The sequence below is a fragment of the Leucoraja erinacea genome, chromosome 32, assembly GCF_028641065.1.
Source record: "Leucoraja erinacea ecotype New England chromosome 32, Leri_hhj_1, whole genome shotgun sequence".
NCBI lineage: Eukaryota > Metazoa > Chordata > Chondrichthyes > Rajiformes > Rajidae > Leucoraja > Leucoraja erinaceus.
In genome coordinates, this window is record NC_073408.1 from 19,609,750 (window position 1) to 19,632,200 (window position 22,451).

Below are 22,451 nucleotides of genomic sequence, written 5' to 3' on the forward strand. Positions count from 1 at the left end.
TCACTGAGTACTTGCATACACAGAAGAAACGAAAAATTGTTTCTCAGTCAGTTCCTGTCAGTGCAGTTAATAAAAACAGAATAAATACATACAACTTTAAAATTACATATCTAAAATAGACCTAAAATGGAACTAAAAACAGACATTCAGACCGAACAGTACGTTTGCTTTGACAGGTGCCCAGCTGTCAATGTATGGGCGAGGTTAGATGTGTTGGTGTGTGATGGATGGGGAGGGGACACAGTCCGTTAACCAGTCTTATTGCCTGTGGGAAGAAGCTGTGTAGCATCCTGCTGGTTCTGCATCTGATGCTCCTGTAACTTCCTCACAGATGGCAGAATGGAGAAGATATGGTGTGATAAGGGTGATAAGGGTCCTTAATAATGGAGGTGGCTCTGCAGATGCTGCGCTTCTGATAGATCTCCAACAGGAAAGGGAGGGGACAAACACTGGTAAAAGTTACGAGTGGGTGACATTACAACAGAACTAATGAGTTAGAGCATAGGAAATAGTACAGCACAGGAACAGGCCCTTCAGCCCGCAATGTTCATGCAGTATTCTCATCTGCCTGTACATGGTCTCTATATTCCCTGCATAAACGCATGCCAATCTAAAAGCCTCTCAAATGCCACTATTGTATCAGATTGCACTACCAACCCCAGCAGTGCATTCCATGCACCCAGCACCCTTGCTTCATATCTCTCCTTCCAACTTTGCCTCTCTCACCTTAAACTATGCCCTCCCATCATTGAAATTTCTATTACAGGAAAAAGGATCTGAATGTCTACTGTATCTATGCCTCTCATAACTTTATATTTTTCTTTCAGGTCTCTGTTCAATGTCGAGTGTCCAGAGAAATCAATCCAAGTCTGTCCAACCTCGCCTTGTGGCTGACACCCCCTAAACCAAGCAGGAAACAATATGTAAACAGTAAAAGGCTGGTTATCTGAAATTGTTGAATGAAGCACTGTGTCCAAAAGCTGCAATGTGCTTCGGTGCCAGGTGAGGCGCTATTCCTGGAGCATACCTTGGTCTTTGCTGGTCAAGATTATGAGGACAAACAGGTTAGAGTGGGAATGGGATGGAGAAATGGGGCACGGTGGCACAGCGGTAGAGTTGCTGCCTTACAGCGCCAGAGACCCGGGTTCGATCCTGACTACGGGTGCTGTCTGTACGAAGTTTGTACATTCTCCCTGTGACCACGTGGGTTTTCTCTGGGATCCACATTCCAAAGATGCGCAGGTTTGTAGGTTAATTGGCTTCTATAAACTGTCCCGAGTGTGTAGAATAGAACAGAGACGTACGAGGATCACTAGTCGGTGTGGACTCGGTGAGCCTTTTTCCACTCGGTATCACTAAAATTTAAGTGACTGGTTCCTAGATGCTCTGCATCAACCTTCTGGACCAAACCACTCATTCAGATACATCGGATGTGATTTAAAATAAAACACTGATCACCCTCTCTCAGACAGCTCAAACTGTTGTTTCACCAGCACTGTCTCCGTCTCCACCCTACCACGGAGGTTCACTTTGTTCTCCCAACTCCTGCAACAATTTGCTTCCCAAAAAGCATTTGTCCTCTTCCAAAGATAGGTCATCGACCCGAAACACTCTCTCCGTAGATGCTGCCCGACCCGCTGAGCATCACCAGTGCTTTCTGGTTTTATTTCACATGCCCGCATTTGCAATTTTACGCTTTTAAAAATAAACCTTATGCTCCTCTTTTGATATTTAGATCACGGTTTTCACGATTTATTTATAAACATGGGGACAGATTGAGACCACATGGCCCCTCAGGGCTGCTCTGTCATGTAATTAGGTCAATCTTGATCTATAATTCAGTTCCCTTTGCCCATCTTTGATCTGTCTGTCGCCAGCCAGAGTCCAATCGTGGCTTCGGGTTCTGTTGATGTAAAGTTTCCTTATTCTCTCTGACTGTGGGGGTTTTGATGCAAGCTCATGTTTCCTGCCATGTCCCAAAGATGAGCTGGTATATTAACTGTAAATGACCCCTTAGTGTAGATCAGTGCAGAAAGAATCAAAGGGGTTTTGATGGGTGAGAGAGAACAAGCTGCAAGAGGGCAGTGAAATCTGCAGCGTGAATGAGATTGCTTGCATTCAATCTAGTTTGCTTCAGTTTAGTTCAGATTTACAGCATGGAAACAGGCCCTTCGACCAACGATCACCCGTACACTAGTTCTGTCCTACACACACTAGGGACAAGTTACAGAAGACAATTTACCTACAAACCTGCACGTCTTTGGAGTGTGGGAGGAAACCGGAGCGCCCGGAGTAAACCCACTCAGTCACAGAGAAGAACGCGCACACTCTGTACAGACAGCACCCGTAGTGGGGATTGAACCTGGGTCCCTGGCGCTGTAAGGCAGCTACTCTACCGCTGCACCACTCCTAGCATGGACACCCCACTCCCAGTTTCTGCAGCTTGGTGGGGAACAGATTCCCTCTACCATCTGTTAACTCAGCTTCAAGTGAAATATTTACACACTTTAGAGTCATTTTCCATGGAATTTAGAAGGTACCGAGTGATTTGATTGCAGTTTTTGGGATATTTAAGGGACATCAACATGATAGATTTATCTGCTTAGGACAAGAGACATGGTCTAAATATTCGAGCCAAACACTTCAGAACCAGTTAGAAAGCACATACTTGTAAATAGTGTCAATACAGGTGCACAACCTTTTATCCGAAGATCCAAATAACGAAAAGCTCCGAATAGCGGACATTTTTTCAGTCCTTGAAGAAAGGTCCTTGAAGACGTTCACCGAGGGCGGCCCGCAGAGGTGACAGCGGAACCTCCGGTTGGTCCTCAAAGAAAGAGGAACTAAATCCCCATTCATAAAAGAGGTGAGGGTATATTGCGCGGGATGGTTAATAATTGACAATCTGCTGCTGCCTGCCCGCTGAGTTAAAAAGTTCCCACGGTAGACTCACCATACACAGTGTATCGTGAGTCTTGCGTGGGAACGTTTTAATTCAGCGGGCAGGCAGCAGTAGATTGTCGCTCCCTTCAGTTTCACCCCACCTACACCCCTCTGCTTCCCGGCCATGTGTGTGACCCCTTCCCTCCTCTCGCCAGTTCCCCGCCCATTGTACCAGCGCGGGAGCTTTGCACTGTCTTCACGTCGGCAATGCCAGCACCGGAAACGTCAGGACCAACGGGACACCGACCCCCAGGCCCGCTGCAAGCACGGAGGTCCCAGAGACCCACAGCCAGCAGCAGCCCAGCCCCGTTCCAACTCCAGAGGAACACGCTTCCCGTAGGGTCAGAAGCTGATGGTGTGCAAGGTACGTCTTGTTCTTGGGGTGGTGCAGCTCGGGCTGTGGGCAAACTGCCACTTGTCGCCGTAGCGGCCCAACGGGGAGCGGATTCCTCTGGAGTTGGAGGGGGAGGGAGACACAGCGGCTTTTGAGAATGGTGGGCAATCACTTCCAAAGTTCTGCCCACACAGTCAGTACACCTCTCCTATACTTGTCTCCCGCACTAAGATCACCTCGCAGAGAATGATCCCAGCCTAACCCTCCCTATTCTCTCCTATTCTGCAAGAAAAAACTACATTGAAGACTCAAACTCGCGATCGAGTAACGGCCGGGATCGAGGCGCAAATTCGCGACCTTGCAGATATGAGCCGAGCACTCTACCACTGAGCCAGCCGTTAAAATCTACGCTAAAAATCTTCCAATCCGAAAGCCGAAAAATTCTGAATTACGAAAAGTGTCTGGCTTTCGGATAAAAGGTTGTGCACCTGTACTGTGGAAATTACTGCGTATACAGCATGCAGTAATGCAAACTGGGGTTGCATAACTCTAGCAACCACAGTTTGATTCTGATCTTGGGTGCTATCTGTGTACAGTTTGCTTGTCCTCCCTGTGACCATGTGGGTTTCCCCTGGGTGCTTGGTTTCATTCCCACATCCCAAAGACGTTCTGGTTATTAGGTTAATTGCTTACTGTAAATTGCCCTGAGTGTAAGTGTGTAATGTCAGAAAGAAAAGATTATAGGGAAGTAAGTGAGGGAATGCAACACATAGGAATGCTCTGGAGAGCTGGCACAGATTTGAAAGGCTGAATGACTTCTATCATTGTTGCATGTAAAAATAACATGGGAAATGGTTATTGATGCTTGATCAAATGTTAATGTAAAAGGTTTCCCCTCAGGTTCCTATCACATCTTTCCCCTTTCACCTTAAACCAATGTCCACTGGTTCTTGATTCCCATATTGACTGGGAATGCTACTCTCTGGCAGCTAACAGGTAAATACTCATGAACTGTGCACTGAGCATGCATTACATTTGTCCAAGGATTTAGGATACAGAAGTACATTAATCCCACCCAGGCTGCTGGCTCAGAAAGGCAAGTGTACGCACCCTTACAATGATGGGGTCAGTGTGTGTGGCTGCCCATCTTTAATCGCATTTTGTTTTCGATGAACAGTAGAGGTCTATGTCCAGGTTTGTTCCCACACTTGCACACAGCCTTGGACTAACCACTCGTTGCCCTCCCTTTACTCATCTCTTTCGTTGACTGTAAAACTGCAGCCTAACGACTAGTGCAGTTGCCTCATTTAACACCGAGCCACTTCCTCAACTCGCTTATCACCGTGAGTTGAAAGAGTCCCTGGGATACTCTTGTAGAAATGTATAAAAACACACAAAGAATAGGTGGGTTAAATAGTTAGAGTCTTTTAACCAGAGTACGGGAATAAAGAAACAGAAGACATAGGTTTAAGGTGAGAGGTGAAAGATCTAATAGGATCCTGAGGGGCAACTTTTTCATCAGAGAATGGTGTTATATGGAACGAGCTATCTGAGGAGGTAGTTGAGGGAGGGACTAAAACAGCATTTAAAAGACATTTGGACAGGTAGGATGATATGAAAGGTTCACAGGGCTATGGGCCAAATGAATGAAGGTGGGACTAGTGTAGATGGGGAATCTTGGTAGGCATGGATGAGTTTGCCCAAAGGACCTCTTTCCATGCTGCGCGACTAGGTCACATCACAGAGGATGCAACCCAGCGCATCTAGAAGACGTATATTTTTCACACTGAAGTCTGGCTCAGCCACCTAGGAATAGACTGGGTGACAACCAAGAATAGTTTGGTGACTACTGGAGAGACAGTTGACGGCTACGGAGAGATGGCACGCGGGGCAGGCTGGGTTAGCACCCCCAGTCTGTGCATTTCGTGAGAAAGACACCCAACAAAGCTACGGATAGGCCTAATGAACCACCGTGGCCTAAAAATCCATCAGGCGAGAATGAAATGAAGGAGAAGGAGAAAGAGATGCAGCGCACAGGCCTTGAACCTGGTGAGATGCAGGAGGAGTCCGGTCAGGACTCACCCCACAAAGCCCAGTCCCTCCACGCACTAGAGTCATCCAACCCCTGCAGAGTGGTTACTAAGATGGCTGATCAGTGGGCGGTTGCTGCTGGAGCGCAAGTCGGGGCGTGATCAACCCCGGCTGGGTCACCTGAGCGAGGGTATCTGATGTTGTGAGACCCGAAACACCCGATGACCCCAGGTCACATGACTGAGGATGCGTCCCAGCGCCTCTAGAAGATGTACATTTTTCACAATGCGTGACTATACTTTATCAACAATGAATAAACAGGTTTTGTAAGAAGGAACTGCAGATGCGTTTACACCGAAGACTCAAGATGCTGGAGTAACGCAGCGGATTAGGCAGCCTCTCTGGAGAAAAGGAATAGGTGACGTTTCGGGTCGAGACGCTTCTTTGGACTGAGAGTCAGGGGAAAGGAAAACTGGAGGTATGAAAAGGTTGTGAATAAATCCAAAACATCACTTATTCCTTTTCCCACCATTCTCTGAGTGAAAAAAGTTGCCCCTCAGGTAGCCATTGAATCTGTCCCCTCTCGCCTTATGCCTATTTGGGCTTGGTTCGTGATTCCCGTACTCTTTTCTCCAGAGATGCTGCCTGACCCACTGAGTTACTGCAGCATTTTGTGTCTATCACAAACAAAAACAGGTTGCACCTTGATGAATGGGATCTGGCGCACGGACTCTTACCTCCAGCTGGTGCAATGCAGCGACTGGCGTGCTCTCCACTAGGAGCTCCTCTAATGATCTAGTGCGATTGGGTTGAGACGTGGAATGGAGTGGAGGTGGGATGGGAGATGGGTGCACAGCGCTCATGGAGGTTTGTGACAAGGATGGCTGAGGATCTTGTAAAGGAGCCGGTTCCTGACCTGGTGCCTTGTGCTCCGTCAGTCCCACCAGTTCAGACTCTGCCGGTTCCAGCTCCGCCTGCTGCCCCCTCTCGGGGGTCTTCAGCAGCTCCCTCCGGCTCTCCTTGGCCTTGCGGCACGTGTGGATGTGTGGAGCTGGGTCTTCAACTGGGGGAGAGAAACAGACTCGGTCAAGTGGCTTTAGAAAACACGTGGTAGCAAGTCGTCAACTTTGCACAGATACGATAAAGTACAGGTATAATGAAAATCTTGCTTGGAGCAGCATCACTGGAGCATAGACCCAAACACACTAAAACAAATTATACATCAAGTACACATAACCTTTCTAAAAGGAATATAGGAATACTTTATTGTCACATGTGACAAGGCACAGTGAAATTCTTTGTTTAAGAAGGAACTGCAGATGCTGGAAAATCAAAGGTAGACAAAAATGCTGGAGGAACTCAGTGGGTGAGGCAGCATCTATGGAGCGAAGGAAATTTTCCCTTAACTCCATAGATGCTGCCTCATCCGCTGAGTTTCTCCAGCATTTTTGTCAACAGTGAGATTCGTTGCGTATATACCCGATGTATACAAATAGCGGACACCTACAGCACTGGCAGTTACAAAGCACGCCGGCTCCTCCTTTTGTCTCTGTCCCCTCCCCACACCCCACACCCCAGATCTCCATTGTTCTTCCCCCTCCCTCACAGTGCCCCCCCCCATTCCAGGTATGTAAGGAACGGAGGGGGGCGGATTATATGCAAGCAGATAAGATTAGTCTAACCTAGTGTGTAAGAAGGAACTTTAGATGCTGGTTTTAAACCAAAGGGGACCTGATTGAAACTTACCAAATAGTGAAAGGCCTGGATAGAGTGGATGTGGAGAGGATGTTTCCACTAGTGGGAGAGACCATGACCAGATGTCACAGCCTCAGAATTAAAGTACGTTCCTTTAGGAAGGAGGTGAAGGGGAATTTCTTTAGTCAGAAGATTGTGAATCTGTGGAATTTATTGCCACAGAAGTCTGTGGAGGCCAAGTCAATGGTTATTTTTAAGGCAGAGATAGATCGATTCTTGATTAGTACAGGTGTCAGAGGTTATGGGGAGAAGGCAGGAGAATGGGGTTAAGATAGATAGATCAGCCACGACTGAAGGGCGGACTAGGCTTAATCGGGCCGAATGGCCTAATTCTGTTCCCATCACTTATGAAGGTCATATCTATCTATCTTTGGTCTAACATAGAATTAGTGTGAACGGGTGATCGGTGGGCTGAAGGGCCTGTTTCCATGCGGTATCTTTAAAACACAGTTGCAGCAGTTGCAAATAATTGGAGGGACTCACCTGACCACGCCTGGCTGTTGTTCATGCTCCGCTGGTCCGTTACGTGGTTTACCTCTGACCAGTTTTCATCAGACCCCTCAGGAAAGGTCCAGGGTGTCTGTCCTGTGGTCAACTTCCCCTGCCCGGCTCCACTCACTTGTTCCTCTTTATGGCACGTGGTGTCCACTGGTGGTCTGAATGCTTCAGGACGAAACAAATCACATTGATCACAGTAAAGAATTTGGTTTAGTTAAGAGATGCAACGTGAAAACAAGCCCTTCGGCCCCCACCTGCGATCGATTACCTGTAAACCAGTTCTGCCATACACACTGGGGACAATTTACAAAAACAATTAACCTACAAACCTGTACGTCTTTAGAATGTGGGAAGAAACAGGCGCCTGGAAACAAAGAAAGTGGCCAAGGGGAGAATGTACAAACTCCAGATCAGACAGCACCCATGGTCAGTATTGAACTCAGGTCTCAGGTGCTGTAGGGCAGCAAGTTTACCTCTGAGCTACTATTAACAGGAGCAAAGTCACATTCGTGGAAAATATATATACCATGTTTATAATTTCTGCCATTGCTTCATTCTTTGTTGTTATTTAATTTCTACCTTGTCGTTCTGTCCAAGTTTCACTTATTGAAAAAAAAACCCTCAATGTCTAACACTTCTAGGGTGGCACAATGGTACAGCGGGTAGTGTTGCTATCTCACAGTGCCAGAGACCTGGCTGCGATCCCAACCACGGGTGCTGTCATAGACATAGACATAGAAAATAAGTGCAGGCGGAGGCCATTCGGCCCTTCTAGCCAGCACCGCCATTCATTGTGATCATCTCAGATCGTCCCCAATCAATAATCAATGTGTGGAGTTTGCACGTTCTCCCGGTGACTGCGTTGAATTCCTCTGGGTGCTCCAGACAACTGTGAGTTATGTTGGCCTCCTTGATGGATGAGTGGCCTCACCACAGGAGCGAGGTGGTGCAGAGCTATACAGAAAAACCAGGCCCTGCGTTCCCACATTAGATTTTACAGAACTGGCGTGACACTCTCCACTCAGCTTCAGGCAAGGGAGCAGCTGGTATTAACCTGGGCACCCGTCCAATTGGCACATATCAACACAATGAAATGTGTGAACTTTTTCCTACCTACGATCCCTCCTATTGTTCAATGGACTGGGTGTTTAATATGGATGGTCGATCATTCATTTTGAACCAGCCCATCAGAGCTGGGGAGAAGGCAGGAGAATGGGGTTGAGAGAGAAAAATAGATCATGATCGAATGGCAGAGCAGACTCGATGGGCCGATGGCCTAATTAAAGTCATAGAGTCATAGGACATGGAAACAGGGCCTTTGACCCAACAAGCTAACCAACATGCCCATCTGCACTAGTCCACCTGCCTGCATTTGGCCCATATCCCTCTAAACTTATACCTGTCCAAATATTTTATGAACGTTGTTATAGTACCTGACCCAACTACCTCCTCCGGCAGCTGGTTCCATATACCTACCACCCTTTGTGTAAACAAACGTTGCCCCGATTTTCCAGCACCCCTGATTCCAAAGCCTTTCTGGATTATCCATTTTCCGGGACAAACAGAGGTCACAGCCTTGGGTGGGGGGGGGGGTCGATATACCGCCCGCAAAGTCGGGCACGGAAGTCGGCTATGGGAACGGATCTGCCGGCTCTGACTGGGCTGCAGTTCCTCAGCCCCGGCCACAGGGGGCACATTTGATCCGCCGATCGCCACGGAAGTCCCAATGAGGTCAAGATTGCCCGCCTCACCCGGCCTAGGCGCCATATTTTTGGGAGGAATTTTGTCCGGATTAAAGAGGGAGCCAGATGACGGGCTGTGTCACAGTCTGGTACGGGAACTGTTCTGCTCAAAGCCGCAAATCACTACAGACAGTGGTGAAGGCGGCACAGCACATCACTGGCAACTGTCTCCCGGCCATTCAGGACATTTTCCACAGGCGGTGCCTGCGGAAGGCACACAGCATCATCAAGGACCTCAGCCACCCAGCACGCAGACTGTTCTCCTTGTTACCGTCAGGCAGACGATACAGGAACATGGCTACACGTACAACCAGACTTAAGAACAGTTTTTATCATCAGGCCATCAGGCTTCTGAACTCATAAACACATCATATATGTTGATTATTTTATTTATTGTCTTCTACCTACCAATGTCACTTTTATCTTATCTCTTTTACCTTAATTTTATCCTTGTAATATCATTGCTGAGGTGACCCGTTGTCTTGTCAAACACATTTCATTGTACCGTTGACCCTGTGTTAACCTACATATGACAAATAAAACTGAACTGAACTGAGATCCGCAGTTGCTAGAAAATCAGTGGCAGACGTACTTCATTTTTCAGAAGTACTTCATTTTTCTGTAGAGTGCTTTGGGATCACAGGTCAATTAACCTATAAACCTGTACGTCTTTGGAATGTGGGAGGAAACTCCAGATAACTAATCAATGTAATGATTTTTCTTTTTTTAATTTGGTAAGGGAACCACACGGTCTTAGAGCTGAAAACATAGCCAAAACATCCTAGAAATTAGGTGCAGGAGTAGGCCATTCGGTCCCCTTCTGAGCCTGCATCCCCGCCATTAACACTACAATATGACCATGGCAATTTGATCATCAATTAACCTATAAACCTGTACTCATGTACTCCAGATACCTAATCAATGTAATGCTTTTTTTAATTTGGTCTCTCGGTCTTATACCCTGCAGGAGTGATCCCCTTTGCACCGCCATTCATCAGGGCCACATCTAACTGCCCTCTTAAATGATAGCCAATGCCACATGGCCTCTGAAATATAGACTACCCTCTACCTTCTGCGGCAGAGAGTTCCAGAGATTCACCACTCTCTGTGTGAAAAAAGTTCTTCTCATCTCGGTTTTAAAGGATTTCCCCCTTATCCTTAAGCTGTGACCGGTCTTATTCCAATTTTTACTTCTTTTTATTCCCTCTATCTACTTATTTTTTTATTTTGATCGCTTTTTTTCTTACTTTGTTTTATTTATGGTGATGGTGTTGCACTGTTTTGTATATATCTCTTAAAAATCAATAAAAATTTAAGTGGAAAAAAAAGGAATGTGGGAGGAAACTGAAGATATGGGAGAAAACCCATACAGGTCACGGCGAGAACGTACAAACTTCATACAGACAAACACCCATAGTCAGGATTAAACCCGAGTCTCTGGCGCTGTAAGGCAGTAGCTCTACTGCATGCAAGGAAATAAAATCATCTCTTTCATTTGTAGAATTAACAGGGATAGTTAATTTGGGTAAAGGAACGATTAGGACATTGACAATCTTTCTGTAGGTCCTTTCTTTCAACTGACACGAACTTGCTATTATTGCTAATATGTAATAAAAAATGAACTGCAGATACTGGTTTATACCAAAGGTAGACACAAAATGGTGGAGGCAGCATCCCTGGAGAATATGGGGACATTTCGGTTCGGGACCCTTCTTCCAACTGAAGTCTTCTTGAGTCTTCTTCATTCTGAAGAATGGTCCCGACCCTAAACGCCAACTATCCATTTTCTCTAGAGATGCTGCCCGACCGCTGAGTTACTCCAGCACTTTGTGTCTGTCTACGATCATTGCCGTTATACTAACCAACGGTTTCGCTCACAAAAGCATCAGGTTGTGTTAAATGTTTCCGCATCTTCTTCAGAACCCGCCGCTGTGAGCGCGATATCCGAAAATCCAAGACGTGGCACCTGTGGGAGCGGTCAAGGGTAAAGCAGTCAGTGCGGGCACACACACACACACACACACACACACACACACACGCACGCACACCTTTGGCACGGCACGCACGCACGCACGCACACACACAGGCACACAACACACACACAACACTCCAACACACACACACACAACTACACACACACACACACACACACACACACACGCACACACACACACACACACACACACACACACACACACACGTGTGCACCCTTTGGGGTGTTAAACACATCAGGCTTTTAATCACTACAACCTCCAATAAGCTCTGAACTACATAGACTGGGGGGCATAGGTTTTGTCGTTTTGCACGACTTTTGTTTGTTTTTTATGTGTGCGTGTGCATGTGTGTGCGATATATATATATATATGTGTGTGTATGCATGAATGTATATGTGTATATACACACACTTAACTTCATTTTCTTATTTATTATATTGTTTACAGTGTACTGTGTTTACATATTCTGTTGTGCTGCTGCAAGTAAGAATTTCAAGGTTCTATTTGCAACATATGACAATAAAACACTCTTGATGCTTGTATCCAGTAGGAAGAGAGTGATGTGTGATTACAACGCACAAAGAGGCCACTTGCTCCACACTTGCCTCTCTCAGGCTACCTCTACATACACCATAACACCTTTCCATTTCTTCAGGCACTGAGCCTGTTTTGTCTTTCCTAATTGTGCTGCTTGGCCCTGTGCTGGTTGGTTTTCTCAAAACCATTCCTGATAAACCACTCCAGCTTTCAGCCCTGCTTTCTTCATCTGCCAATTCGAGTTAATTTATAGCACAGTTTGATAAATAGTTACATCCCTTGCACATCTGACTGGGCCCTCAACATCGGTGGGCAGTCTAAAGATGTCCTCACTGCCGGACAAGCTGCCATTTTTTGTTTCATCGGCAAACATTGTTAATGTTCAACTTATTAATACGTGCCGCAAGAAGCAAGGGAAAGAGTACTGAGCTCTGTGGAACGTGACTGGGAACAACCCTCCCATTCACTCTAACACCCACTAACCATCCTGATGCTACGTGCTTATAGAGCCATGACATGCAGGGTTACAGGTCTTGCACTGGAGACTGGGGATTAGACTGGCCGTTCGTTTCAACCTCATTGACACATTGGACGGACTGGTCTTCTCACCAATTATCTATACTTCTGTGATTCTAAATACATAGGCCATGGCATAAATCTCTCCCCAAGTGTCAACACCTTCAACCCAGAAATCAATCCAATAAACCTTCCTTACATTTTAGGGCAAATCTTTGTTGTGCCCTTTGCATTGTATTATCTGCACTTTCTCTGTAGCTGTTACACTATATTCGGCACTCTGTTTATTTTCAAATTTGCACTACCTGATACACTCATGTATGGCATGGTTAGCCTGAACTGCACGCAAAGTTTTTTACTGTATCTCGGTATATGTGTCAATGATACACCAATAACAATTTCCATTCCGAAGGAAACCAAACTGTACATAATGCTCCTGGTGTGAACTTGCCAAAGGATATTTGCATCTCTTTCTACGAAAAAACCATTGTAGCAAACGTGAGGGGGGGGGGGGGGGGGGAGGGGAGTTTACCCTCTGTTCAAACTGTGCTTGCTTAACTCTGGAGGTACTTCATATGGCAACCAAAGGAACTGCTGATGCTGAAATCCTGAGCAAAAAAATAAAGCGCTGGAGTAACTCAGAGGGTCAGGCAGCATCTCTGGAGAACTTGGATAGAGGACGTTTCGGGTCGGGACCTTTCTTCAGACTCAAAGTCTTTTCATGCTTGTAGAAGGGTCCCGACCAGAAACATCGCCTATCCATGTCCTCCAGAGATGCTGCCTGACCCACTGAGTTACTCCAGCACTTTTTTTTTTGCACTGGCTACACGACATGTAGGAAACTAATTTCTTTGTTCAGGCATCCTATATCGGTATTTAATAGCTCAATGTTACAGCTAACCTGGATCGAGGTTCTGAATGTCACTAAATGAAACCTATGCAAAGTATATTTTCTTCTATGCTGAATTCTTTCTATTTGATGTGCTCGGAAATACAGCACAATATGGAGCAAGATCTTCCACCAGATACAAAGGGCCAACTTACCTCATTGGGTAGGTGGGGCAGCACGTGATGGGCATGGCAGCTTTGTACAGATATTTCCCACTCCTAGACAAAACACAAAACATAACTTTCACTATTCATGGACAAATTACCTAACGATTCTCAGTCATGTCAGATATAATTATTTTTAAGATCCTGGATTAGATGGTTGCATTGAAAGTTTTTAAAAGTTCATTTTATACGAATAACAACATGAGCAAGACTCCAATTTATCTCCCATTCCTAATTATCTTGACATGGTAGTAGTGAGCTGAAGATACAAGGAACTGCATCTGCTTGCTTACAGAAAAAGACACAGTGCTGGAGTAACTCAGTGGGTCAATACACAACGTGCTGGAGTAACTCAGCAGGTCAAGAAGGATTCCGATCCGAAATGTGATCTCCAGGGATGCTGTCCGTCCAGCTGAGTTACTCCAGCTGTGCTTGTCTAATATTGAGAAGAGGCTTTGGTGATGTCTGCTTTGGTGATGTCTGCTTCCAACGTGGCTCAGTCTACAAGAATCATTTTGATGTTGGTTAAGAAAGTTTACAACTGTCATTATAATAAATTGCCTGGCCATTGCATTGGGTGTGGATACTGTGGCAGGTGGCTTCATAATAGGACAAAGCGTGAACAAATCCTACCAATAAAGAGTGTTACATAAACTCAGCAAATCGGGCAGCATCTGGAGATAAGCGGCATTTCGGATTGAGACCCTTCTTCAGACTATCGGAAAAAGGGTCCGGTCCCAAAACGTTGCCTGTTCAATCCCTCCGCAAATGCTGCCTAACCTGCTGAGTTCCTCCAGAACTTCATGTTTTGCTCAAGATTCCAGCATCTGCAAGTCCTTGCATCTCTTACCAATTAAGAGTAGGGTCCTGTTGTACACTTGAACACAAAATGTTCCTGACACTGATAAACATGAGCTAATGCTACTGCAAAGGTAACATGGATTGGACAATTTACACTTACACCACCAATTACTCTACAAACCTGTGCGTCTTTGGAGCGTGGGAGGAAACCGAAGATCACGAGTCACGAGGAGAACGTACAAACTCCGCACAGACAGCACCCGTAGTCGGGATCGAACCCGGGTCTCCGTTGCTGCAAGCGCTGTAAAGGGCCTGTCCCACTTTCGCGACCTAATTCACGACCTCTGCCACATCTGCCCTTGACTCATACTCGCAGCAAGGTCGTCACGGGGTCGTAGGTAGGTCGTAGGAGGTCGTGATGCTTGTCGTAGGTATTTGTGGCATCAAGTAGGTCGGGGCGTTTTTTCATGATGAAAAATGTCCACGAATAAAAAAGGTTGTGAATTAGGTTGTGAACGTGCGATAGGCCCTTAAGGCAGCAACTCTACCGCTGCGCCACCGTGCCTCATTGTAACTATGTATTTCCATGGCAGGTTGGCTGTAAGGGGATGGTATAGTTAAAGATAATACCCTTAACAGCATTGATGTACAGGGAATCTTGGGATCTGAGTCCATAGCTCCCTGAAAGGGGCAACACAAGTAAAGGAGGCATTTGGCATGGAAGCATATTGCTTGACTTCCTCAGTCAAGGCAATGAGTGATAGAGTCAGGAAGTCATGTTGCAGCTTTATAAACGTCTATTTGGGTCGCAATTTGAAGTATTGTGTGCATTTCTGGTCACCACAATCCAGGAAGGTTGTGGGGACGTTGGAGAGGGTTCAGTAAAAGTACATCAAAATGCCTGCCAGATTAGAGGGTTTGAGCTATAAGGAGAGGTTGGACAAAATTGGACAGTTTTCTTTGGTGCTTCAAGGTTGAAGGAATTATATAAAATTATAGGGGGCATAGAGAGGGTAGAGAGTCAGAACCTTTTCCCCCCAGGATGAAATGTCAAATTCTACAGAGTCTACAGAGGGGGATCATTTAAAGGAGATGTACATGACCTAGCTTTTTTACATAGAGTGTAGTGGGTGCCTGGACTGTACTGTCAGGGCACTCATAGTGGAAGCAGATATGACAGTAGCATTTAAAGGGCATTTAGACAGGTGCAGTGATATTCACAGAATTCCAGGCACTCACTGGAAAAAACATCCCGTGCATCTCACTTCAAGCTGTGCTCTCTAGTATTTGATTTTTCCATCCTGGGAAAAAGGTTCAGACTGTCTACCCTATCTATACCTCTCATTATTTTATATATCTTTATCAGATCTCCACGCTACCTGCAGCATTCCAGAGAAAATTATGCAAGTCTGTCCAGCCTCTCCCTGTAGCTAATACCCCCACCCCCCCATTAATACATGAATAGTATAATCTACTAGTCTAATAAAATACTTTAAACGCTCGTTGATGTTCTCCATTGAAATCAATGTGGAAATTAAGATTTAATCCTGCTGAGGATGTACTAGTTTAGTTTAGCTTAGAGATACACCGCAGATACAGGCACTTTGGCCAACCAAGTCCGCACCGACCTGCGATCCCCGCACATTAACACACTATGACACACTAGGGACAATTTTACATTCACCAGACCAATTAACCTACAAACCTGTACTTATTTAGAGTGTGGGAGGAAACTGAAGATCGCAGAGAAAACCCACATGGTCACGGGGAGAACGTACAGACTCCGTACAGACAGCAGCCGTGGTCGGGATCGAACCCGGGTCTCTCGCGCTGTGAGCACTGTAAGGCAGCAACTCTACTGCTGCGCCACCATGCCGCATGAACCCTATTCCTGCACTAGTTGGAATACAGGAATAGAGTGATTCAGTTTAGAAACAGGCCCTTCGGCCCAACTTGCCCACACTGTCCAACATGTCCCAGCTGCACTAATCCCACTAATGCCAGCATTTAGTTCATATCCTTCCAAACCTGTCCTATCTATGTACCTGTCTAACTGCTTCTTAAATATTGGGAAAATCCCTGCCTCAACTACCTCCTCTGGCAGCTTGTTCCGTACACCCACCACCAAAAAGTTACCCCTCAGATTCCTATTAAAACTTTTCCCCTTCACCTTAAACCTATGTCCTCTGGCCCTCGAGCCCCATGATGAATGCAATGCCCTCGGCCTCAGGTAGGTAAGTAGCAGTTTTGGGACGTGCATTATCCTGCAGAACCTGCCCGAAGGCTCGTCGGTCGGCGAGACCGGGAGGGAGCTGGAGACTGTACATGAGGAGCAAAGGCGGGTAGGAGGGAGGACTGGGACAATGTCTCTCACGCCTTCAAGGTCGGTTGCAGGAGCCACTCCCAGGACACAAAGATGGCCAAATAGTAGAGAGGGACATCGGTTCATTGAAACATAGAAAATAGGTACAGGAGTAGGCCATTCACTCCTTCGAGCCAGTACTGCCATTCAATATGATCATGGCTGATCATCCAAAATCAATAGCCATCTCTGCTTTTCCCCCATATCCCTTGATTCCTTTAGCCCCAAGAGCTAAATCTAACTCTCTCTTGAAAACATCCAGTGAATAGGCCTCCAATGCCTTCTGTGGCAGAGAGTTCAAGATTCACAACTCTCCGAGTCAAAAAGTTTTTCCTCGTCTCAGTCTTAATGGCCTACACCTTATTCTTAACCTGGGAACTACTCCAGTACATCGAGTGCGTGGACTGACCGGACTTTGGAAATGGTGCCAAAACATGGTGGCGCCTGCATGTGTAATATGTGCAAAAATAATCTCCCAGTGCAGTTGTATATGTGACATATAAAACACCATTTAACCATTGAATTTAAAATCCCATCCCATGTAAAGAGAGAGAGAGACACACGCACAATCACAACACTAAAGTGAGAGAGAATGTGAGATCTGAATACAGGGAGAGAGACTAGAATACAGAGTAGAATGAGAGACAACTAGGGCAAGAACTAAAGAGAAGGGATGATAGAGAGAGTCATGAACATTTAACCTAAATACGGTTAGAACAAGGGGAAATGAGATTGATTGCTCAGCAATCATTTTACTTGACTATTCTTAAAGGATTTAACAGATTAGATGCAGGAAAAATGTCCCCCATGTTGGGGGAGTCCAGAACCACGGGTCACAGTTCAAGTATAAGGGGTAGGCCATTTAGGACTGAGATGAGGAAAAACCTCTTCACACAGAGAATTGTGAATCTGTGGAATTCTCTACCACAGAAGGCAGTGGAGGCCAATTCACTGGATGTTTTCAAGAGAGTTAGATGTAGCTGTTAGGGTTAAATAAATCAGGGGGTATGGGGGAAAAGCAGGAACAGGGTACTGATTTTAGATGATCAGCCATGATCATATTGAATGGCGGTGCTGGCTCGAAGGGCCGAATGGCCTACTCATGCACCTATTTTCCTGTTTCTATGTTCTATGTTTCCTTATACACACAAGACAAATCCACATAAAATAACTGAAATGGACAGAAAATAAAAACAGAGAAATTACAGACAGCACGACAAAAACCGGCAGGAAGAGCAAAACAGAGAAATTGCAGAGATTTTACACTGTTTAATTCAGAAATAGTTGAAAAGAGATAGATAAAGGCCAATGGAGAGTTACAAATCCTTTAATCATCTTAAATGATTTAATTAGATCATCCTTTAATCTTCTACGCTCAAAAGATTAGAAAACTAGTCTGCGCAAACTTTCTTCATAATTTAATTTGTAAATAGAAATTTGTTAATAGGGGCCACACAATGGCACAGCTGTTAGAGCTGCTGCCTCAGAGGGCCTTGGGTGCTGTCTATGTGGAGTTTGCACAGTTCACACATTCTCATTGTTCCTCCAGATGCTCCGGTTTCCTCCCACATTCCTAAGAAATGCGGGTTAGTAGTTTAATTGGCCTCTGGTAAATTTCTCCAAGTGTGTAGGGAGTGGATACGAAAGTAGGATAACATAGAACTAGTGTGAAATGGTGATCGGTGGACACTGTGGGCCTAATTGTCTGTTTCAATGCTGTATTTTTCGGTTAATACTATACGATAGAACTTTATTTATCCCAGGAGGGAATCTGATCAAATAGGTATCCAAGAGGTTCTTATCTTCCTACATTCCTACCCTATATGGAGGCAAGTCCATTCATTAGCCACTTCACTGCTATTGCCCGAGACATTCAGTGTATGAAGGCAGTAGAATGTTAAGATGGGAGGCAACTCCACTTTCAGAATAAGGCAACTCCACTTTCCCACAGTTTGGAAGATAACACAAAGTCACATTAAGTTATTCACTGCACTATATAGCAGTGCAATTACTTTCTCTGTGATCTCAGAATGCAGATAACACTGACTCAAACATATTCTCGTGCACATCCTGTGATGTGGAACTGTGTCACTTGTGAAATGGAGGCACAAGAGACCGCAGATGCTGGAATGTTGAGCTATAAACAAAACTGTTGGATGAACTCAGCAGGTCAGGCAGCATCTGTGGAGGTAAATGGACAGCCTGAACAAAGATCCCAACTCAATACCAAAAATGCTGCCTGACCTGCTGGGTTCCTCCAGAGTTTAATTTATGGGGGGTGACATGCAACTTTAATAAGTTACTTTCCTAAATTGACATCAGTGATTCAGATTCAGATTCAGATTCAGAAAACTTTATTGTCTGTCATAACAGAAAATCTTCTTTGACGTGGCTCAACATACATACAGATCAAGTTGAGTCTCCATAACAATTTTAAATTCCATAAAGTGTCTTTAACGCCCTTGCACAGTAGAATCCAAATACAAACACTGGCCTCTTTGTCTTGTGGTATCGATACTGGGCTAGTCTCTACAAGGCTATAGTTGTGGACATTTCAATTACCATCAGCTAGTTATTATCCCTCTCATCAATCCTCATCAGCTAGAGTGCTGAACTCACCTGACCTCCCATCCACCTCATTGGAGATCTTTGAACCATCTCAATCAGACTTTATTGGGCTTCAAAGTTGTATCTTTGCACTAAATGGTGTATCCTTTAAACTTTATCTATTCAGTGTGGATGGCTTGATTGTATTTATGTATGGTCTTTGTTCTTGACTGGATAGCATGCAACAAAAAGCTTTTAATGAGCCTAGGTTTAGGCGACTCTAATAAACCAAACTAAACTATTCTTATGACAAAAGATAGACACAAAAAGCTGGTGTAACTTAGCAGGCCAGACAGCATCTCTGGAGAAAAGGAATAGGTGATGTTTCGAGTCACGACCCTTCCTCAGACCCTGAAGGATTCTGATGACTGGATTGAGGCTATTTTTCTTCATCCATTCACGATCAAGGAGCAGGAAATTCTGGTGCATCTTTGCAGGTTATGCCCCCAAGAGGAATGGAAATAAACAGCAGTGCTGCCTGCGTTACCTTCTCTCCACTAATTGTCACTCCCAACCAAGCTGATCAAACTCAGCACAGAGTAGGACTTAAACTCGCGACTTCTGCAGGTTTAAGGAATTCACAAACATTCACTCTCCCTCACGTTCATTTTTCACAATAAACGCTCAGGGCCGCTATTCAATGTTGCCAGCACTCACCTGACCCAGCCTTTGTTCAGCAGCAGCTGGTAATCGTGGACAGACAGTTTGTGAGCCATGAGACCTGCGGAGCAAAGAATGGACACTTAGTTAACGGCAGCACTCCTGCTGAAGGCCAGCCGAGGTGGAGACAGCATCAACGTCAGTGGGCTTCAAGAATCGCTTACGTAAATGTGAGTTTACGTAACCCGTCCATTACGCAAGTCGAGGAGTTGCTGTGCTCAACAAAAACCTCTTCCATAAGTGTGCTTTGACACAATGGGTGGGATAAACGTTGCTATTTTGAAGACTATGAAACCCGGATTCAATCCTGATCTCAGGTGCTGTCTGTATGGAGTTTGCACGTTCTCCCTGTGACTGCGTGGCTTTTCTCTGGGTGCCTCGGTTTCCTCCCACACTCCAAAGAAGTTCAGGTTTGCAGGTCAATTGGTTTCAGTAAATTGTAAGTTGTGAGTGGATAATGCTAGTGTACGGGGTGATCGCTGTTTGGCATGGACTCGGTGGGCCGAAGGGCCTGTTTATATTCTGTATCTCTAACGAGTCAAGTGTCCAGCCAGTTTATTTATCATATGTACCGACAACGGGATAATTAAATTATTTCATGCTGCAGCTTAACAGGCAATACACACGGATACATACAGGCATATAATCTTTAAAAATCAATAAAGTATTATCTGTAAAAGTGGCACTACGAAAATAAATGGTCATCGTGCAACCAAATTCACAGTCCATAGAAGTTCATAGTTGTTGCAGTTAAGTGTTATGTTGTGTTTAAGAACGTTGTGTAGGACGGAACTACAGATGTTGATTTACACTGAAGATAGACACAAAATGCTGGAATAACTCAGCTGGATAGGCAGCATCTCTGGATAGAAGGAATTATATAGTTCCCTGGAGGAAGCTATTCTTGAGCCTGATTGTTGCGGTTTTCAGGCTCCTGAACCCTTTTGCCAACATAAGTAGTGAAGTGGACCTGGACATTAATGAATATCATGTCATATTATTATTAACAGTTTGAAAAATGTTTTACTAAAATCTGGGAGAATTTGCGCAAAGTCAGATTCTCGTAGGTCTGGTCATTCGTAAACCAATAAGCCCCTATATTTGAAGATAGACACAAAATGCTGGAGTAACTCAGCGGGACAGGCAGTATCTCTGGAGAGAAGGGGTAGGTGATGTTTTGGGTCAGCCTTCTTCTTCTTCTGAAGGTCTCGATTCAAAACATCACCCATTCATTCTCTCCACACACGCAGCCTGACCCGCTGAGTTACTCCAGCATTTTGTGTCTATCTTCGGTGTAAACTAGCATCTGCAGTTCCTCCCTACACAGCCCCTGTATTAGAATCTCTTCTAAAACCAGTCAGCAGTGAAGCATAGTACGAGGGTTGGTCAAGATTATAAACAATGATCTCCTTTTCTTTTCACTATTTTCTCTCTCAACTTTCTTCATTTACTCGTTTTCTTTCTTCACACACTATATATATTCACATCTTTCTATCCTTTACTATCTAACTTCTTTTTCTTATGCTCATCTTTTTTCAATGTAACAAAAAAAAAAAAAGAAGTTGTACATAAAATGTATTATGAAACTATATATTAGGCACTTTGGTGCCATATGACTGTGCTTACTTCTAATAAAATAAAATATTAAAAAAAAAAAGCAGTGAAGCATAGTAGCAAGCAGTAAACAGCTCGAGTGCACGAGTCATATCTGTAATGCAGATATTAAAAGTGTGGACTGTTATGTTTTACAATGTTCTCATCTTCACACATCCAGTGGCAGAGCTTCTAAACACGAGCGCTTTGAACTCTTTGCCAACATTAACACAGAGATTGTTGGACCACACAGGGCCTTACGAGGGGCGGTGGTTATAGCCAGAAGTACAATGAGCAACATTTGTATTCACGCCCAACTCTAAAGCCACAACCAGGACTGCAAGACACAGGGCATTCAGAACAACTGTTTGCCCACCAGCCGCAAGTTGCAGCAGACCAAAGGAACTGATCTTAACATTGAACAGATGTCCCTCTGTTCCCAGACTTCCCACAGTCTGTGCCCTCTGGAGCTGGCTTCAAAAAATCAAGTTGCCTAGTAATTTAAAAATAAAACCTGGAAGCAAAATTGATGTAACTGAGACCGTCAGTAAGTAGTTCACCAGGAGGTTTTTGCAAAGCAGGGCTGTGTTTATCGCCAGTGATAGACACACAAAGCTGGAGTCATTCAGTGGGTTAGGCAGAATCTCTGGAGGAAAGGAATAGGTGGTGTTTCAGACCAAAACCCTTCTTCAGACCCTTCTGAAGAAAACTCTCGACCCGAAACATCACCTCTTCCTTTCCTCCAGAGATGCTGCCTGACCCGCTGAGTTATTCCAGCTTTTTGTGCCTGTCCGATGTAAACCAGCATCTGCAGCTCTTTCCTATACTATTTATCGCCAGTGTTACTCACAGGAAACGGACCGGGACGGTTTCATGCTCTTACTACTACAACAAAGAAAAGATCACTGCATGGAAAGTGCGTTTCACCCACATTTGGCACAATGTTTTGCCCTAACGCCAGATCAGTGGTCACCAAAAGACTAAGCCAACTGACTGCGGCAAACTTGCTGTGTATAGTGATTGTT

General features: G+C 45.0%; 1 protein-coding gene across 1 annotated transcript in view; it reads right to left on the reverse strand.

The window, feature by feature from the left end:
• The window catches only part of LOC129712420 (arginyl-tRNA--protein transferase 1-like), a 72,543-nt gene that overhangs the window by 22,786 nt on the left and 27,306 nt on the right, over window positions 1–22,451 (reverse strand). The window contains exons 2-6 of the mRNA XM_055660843.1: window positions 19,831–19,894; window positions 13,395–13,457; window positions 11,166–11,269; window positions 7,547–7,726; window positions 6,046–6,371 (exon numbers count right to left, since the gene is read on the reverse strand). Of these exons, the coding sequence (XP_055516818.1) occupies window positions 6,046–6,371; window positions 7,547–7,726; window positions 11,166–11,269; window positions 13,395–13,457; window positions 19,831–19,894 (737 nt within the window). The remainder of the gene's footprint in view (window positions 1–6,045; window positions 6,372–7,546; window positions 7,727–11,165; window positions 11,270–13,394; window positions 13,458–19,830; window positions 19,895–22,451) is intronic.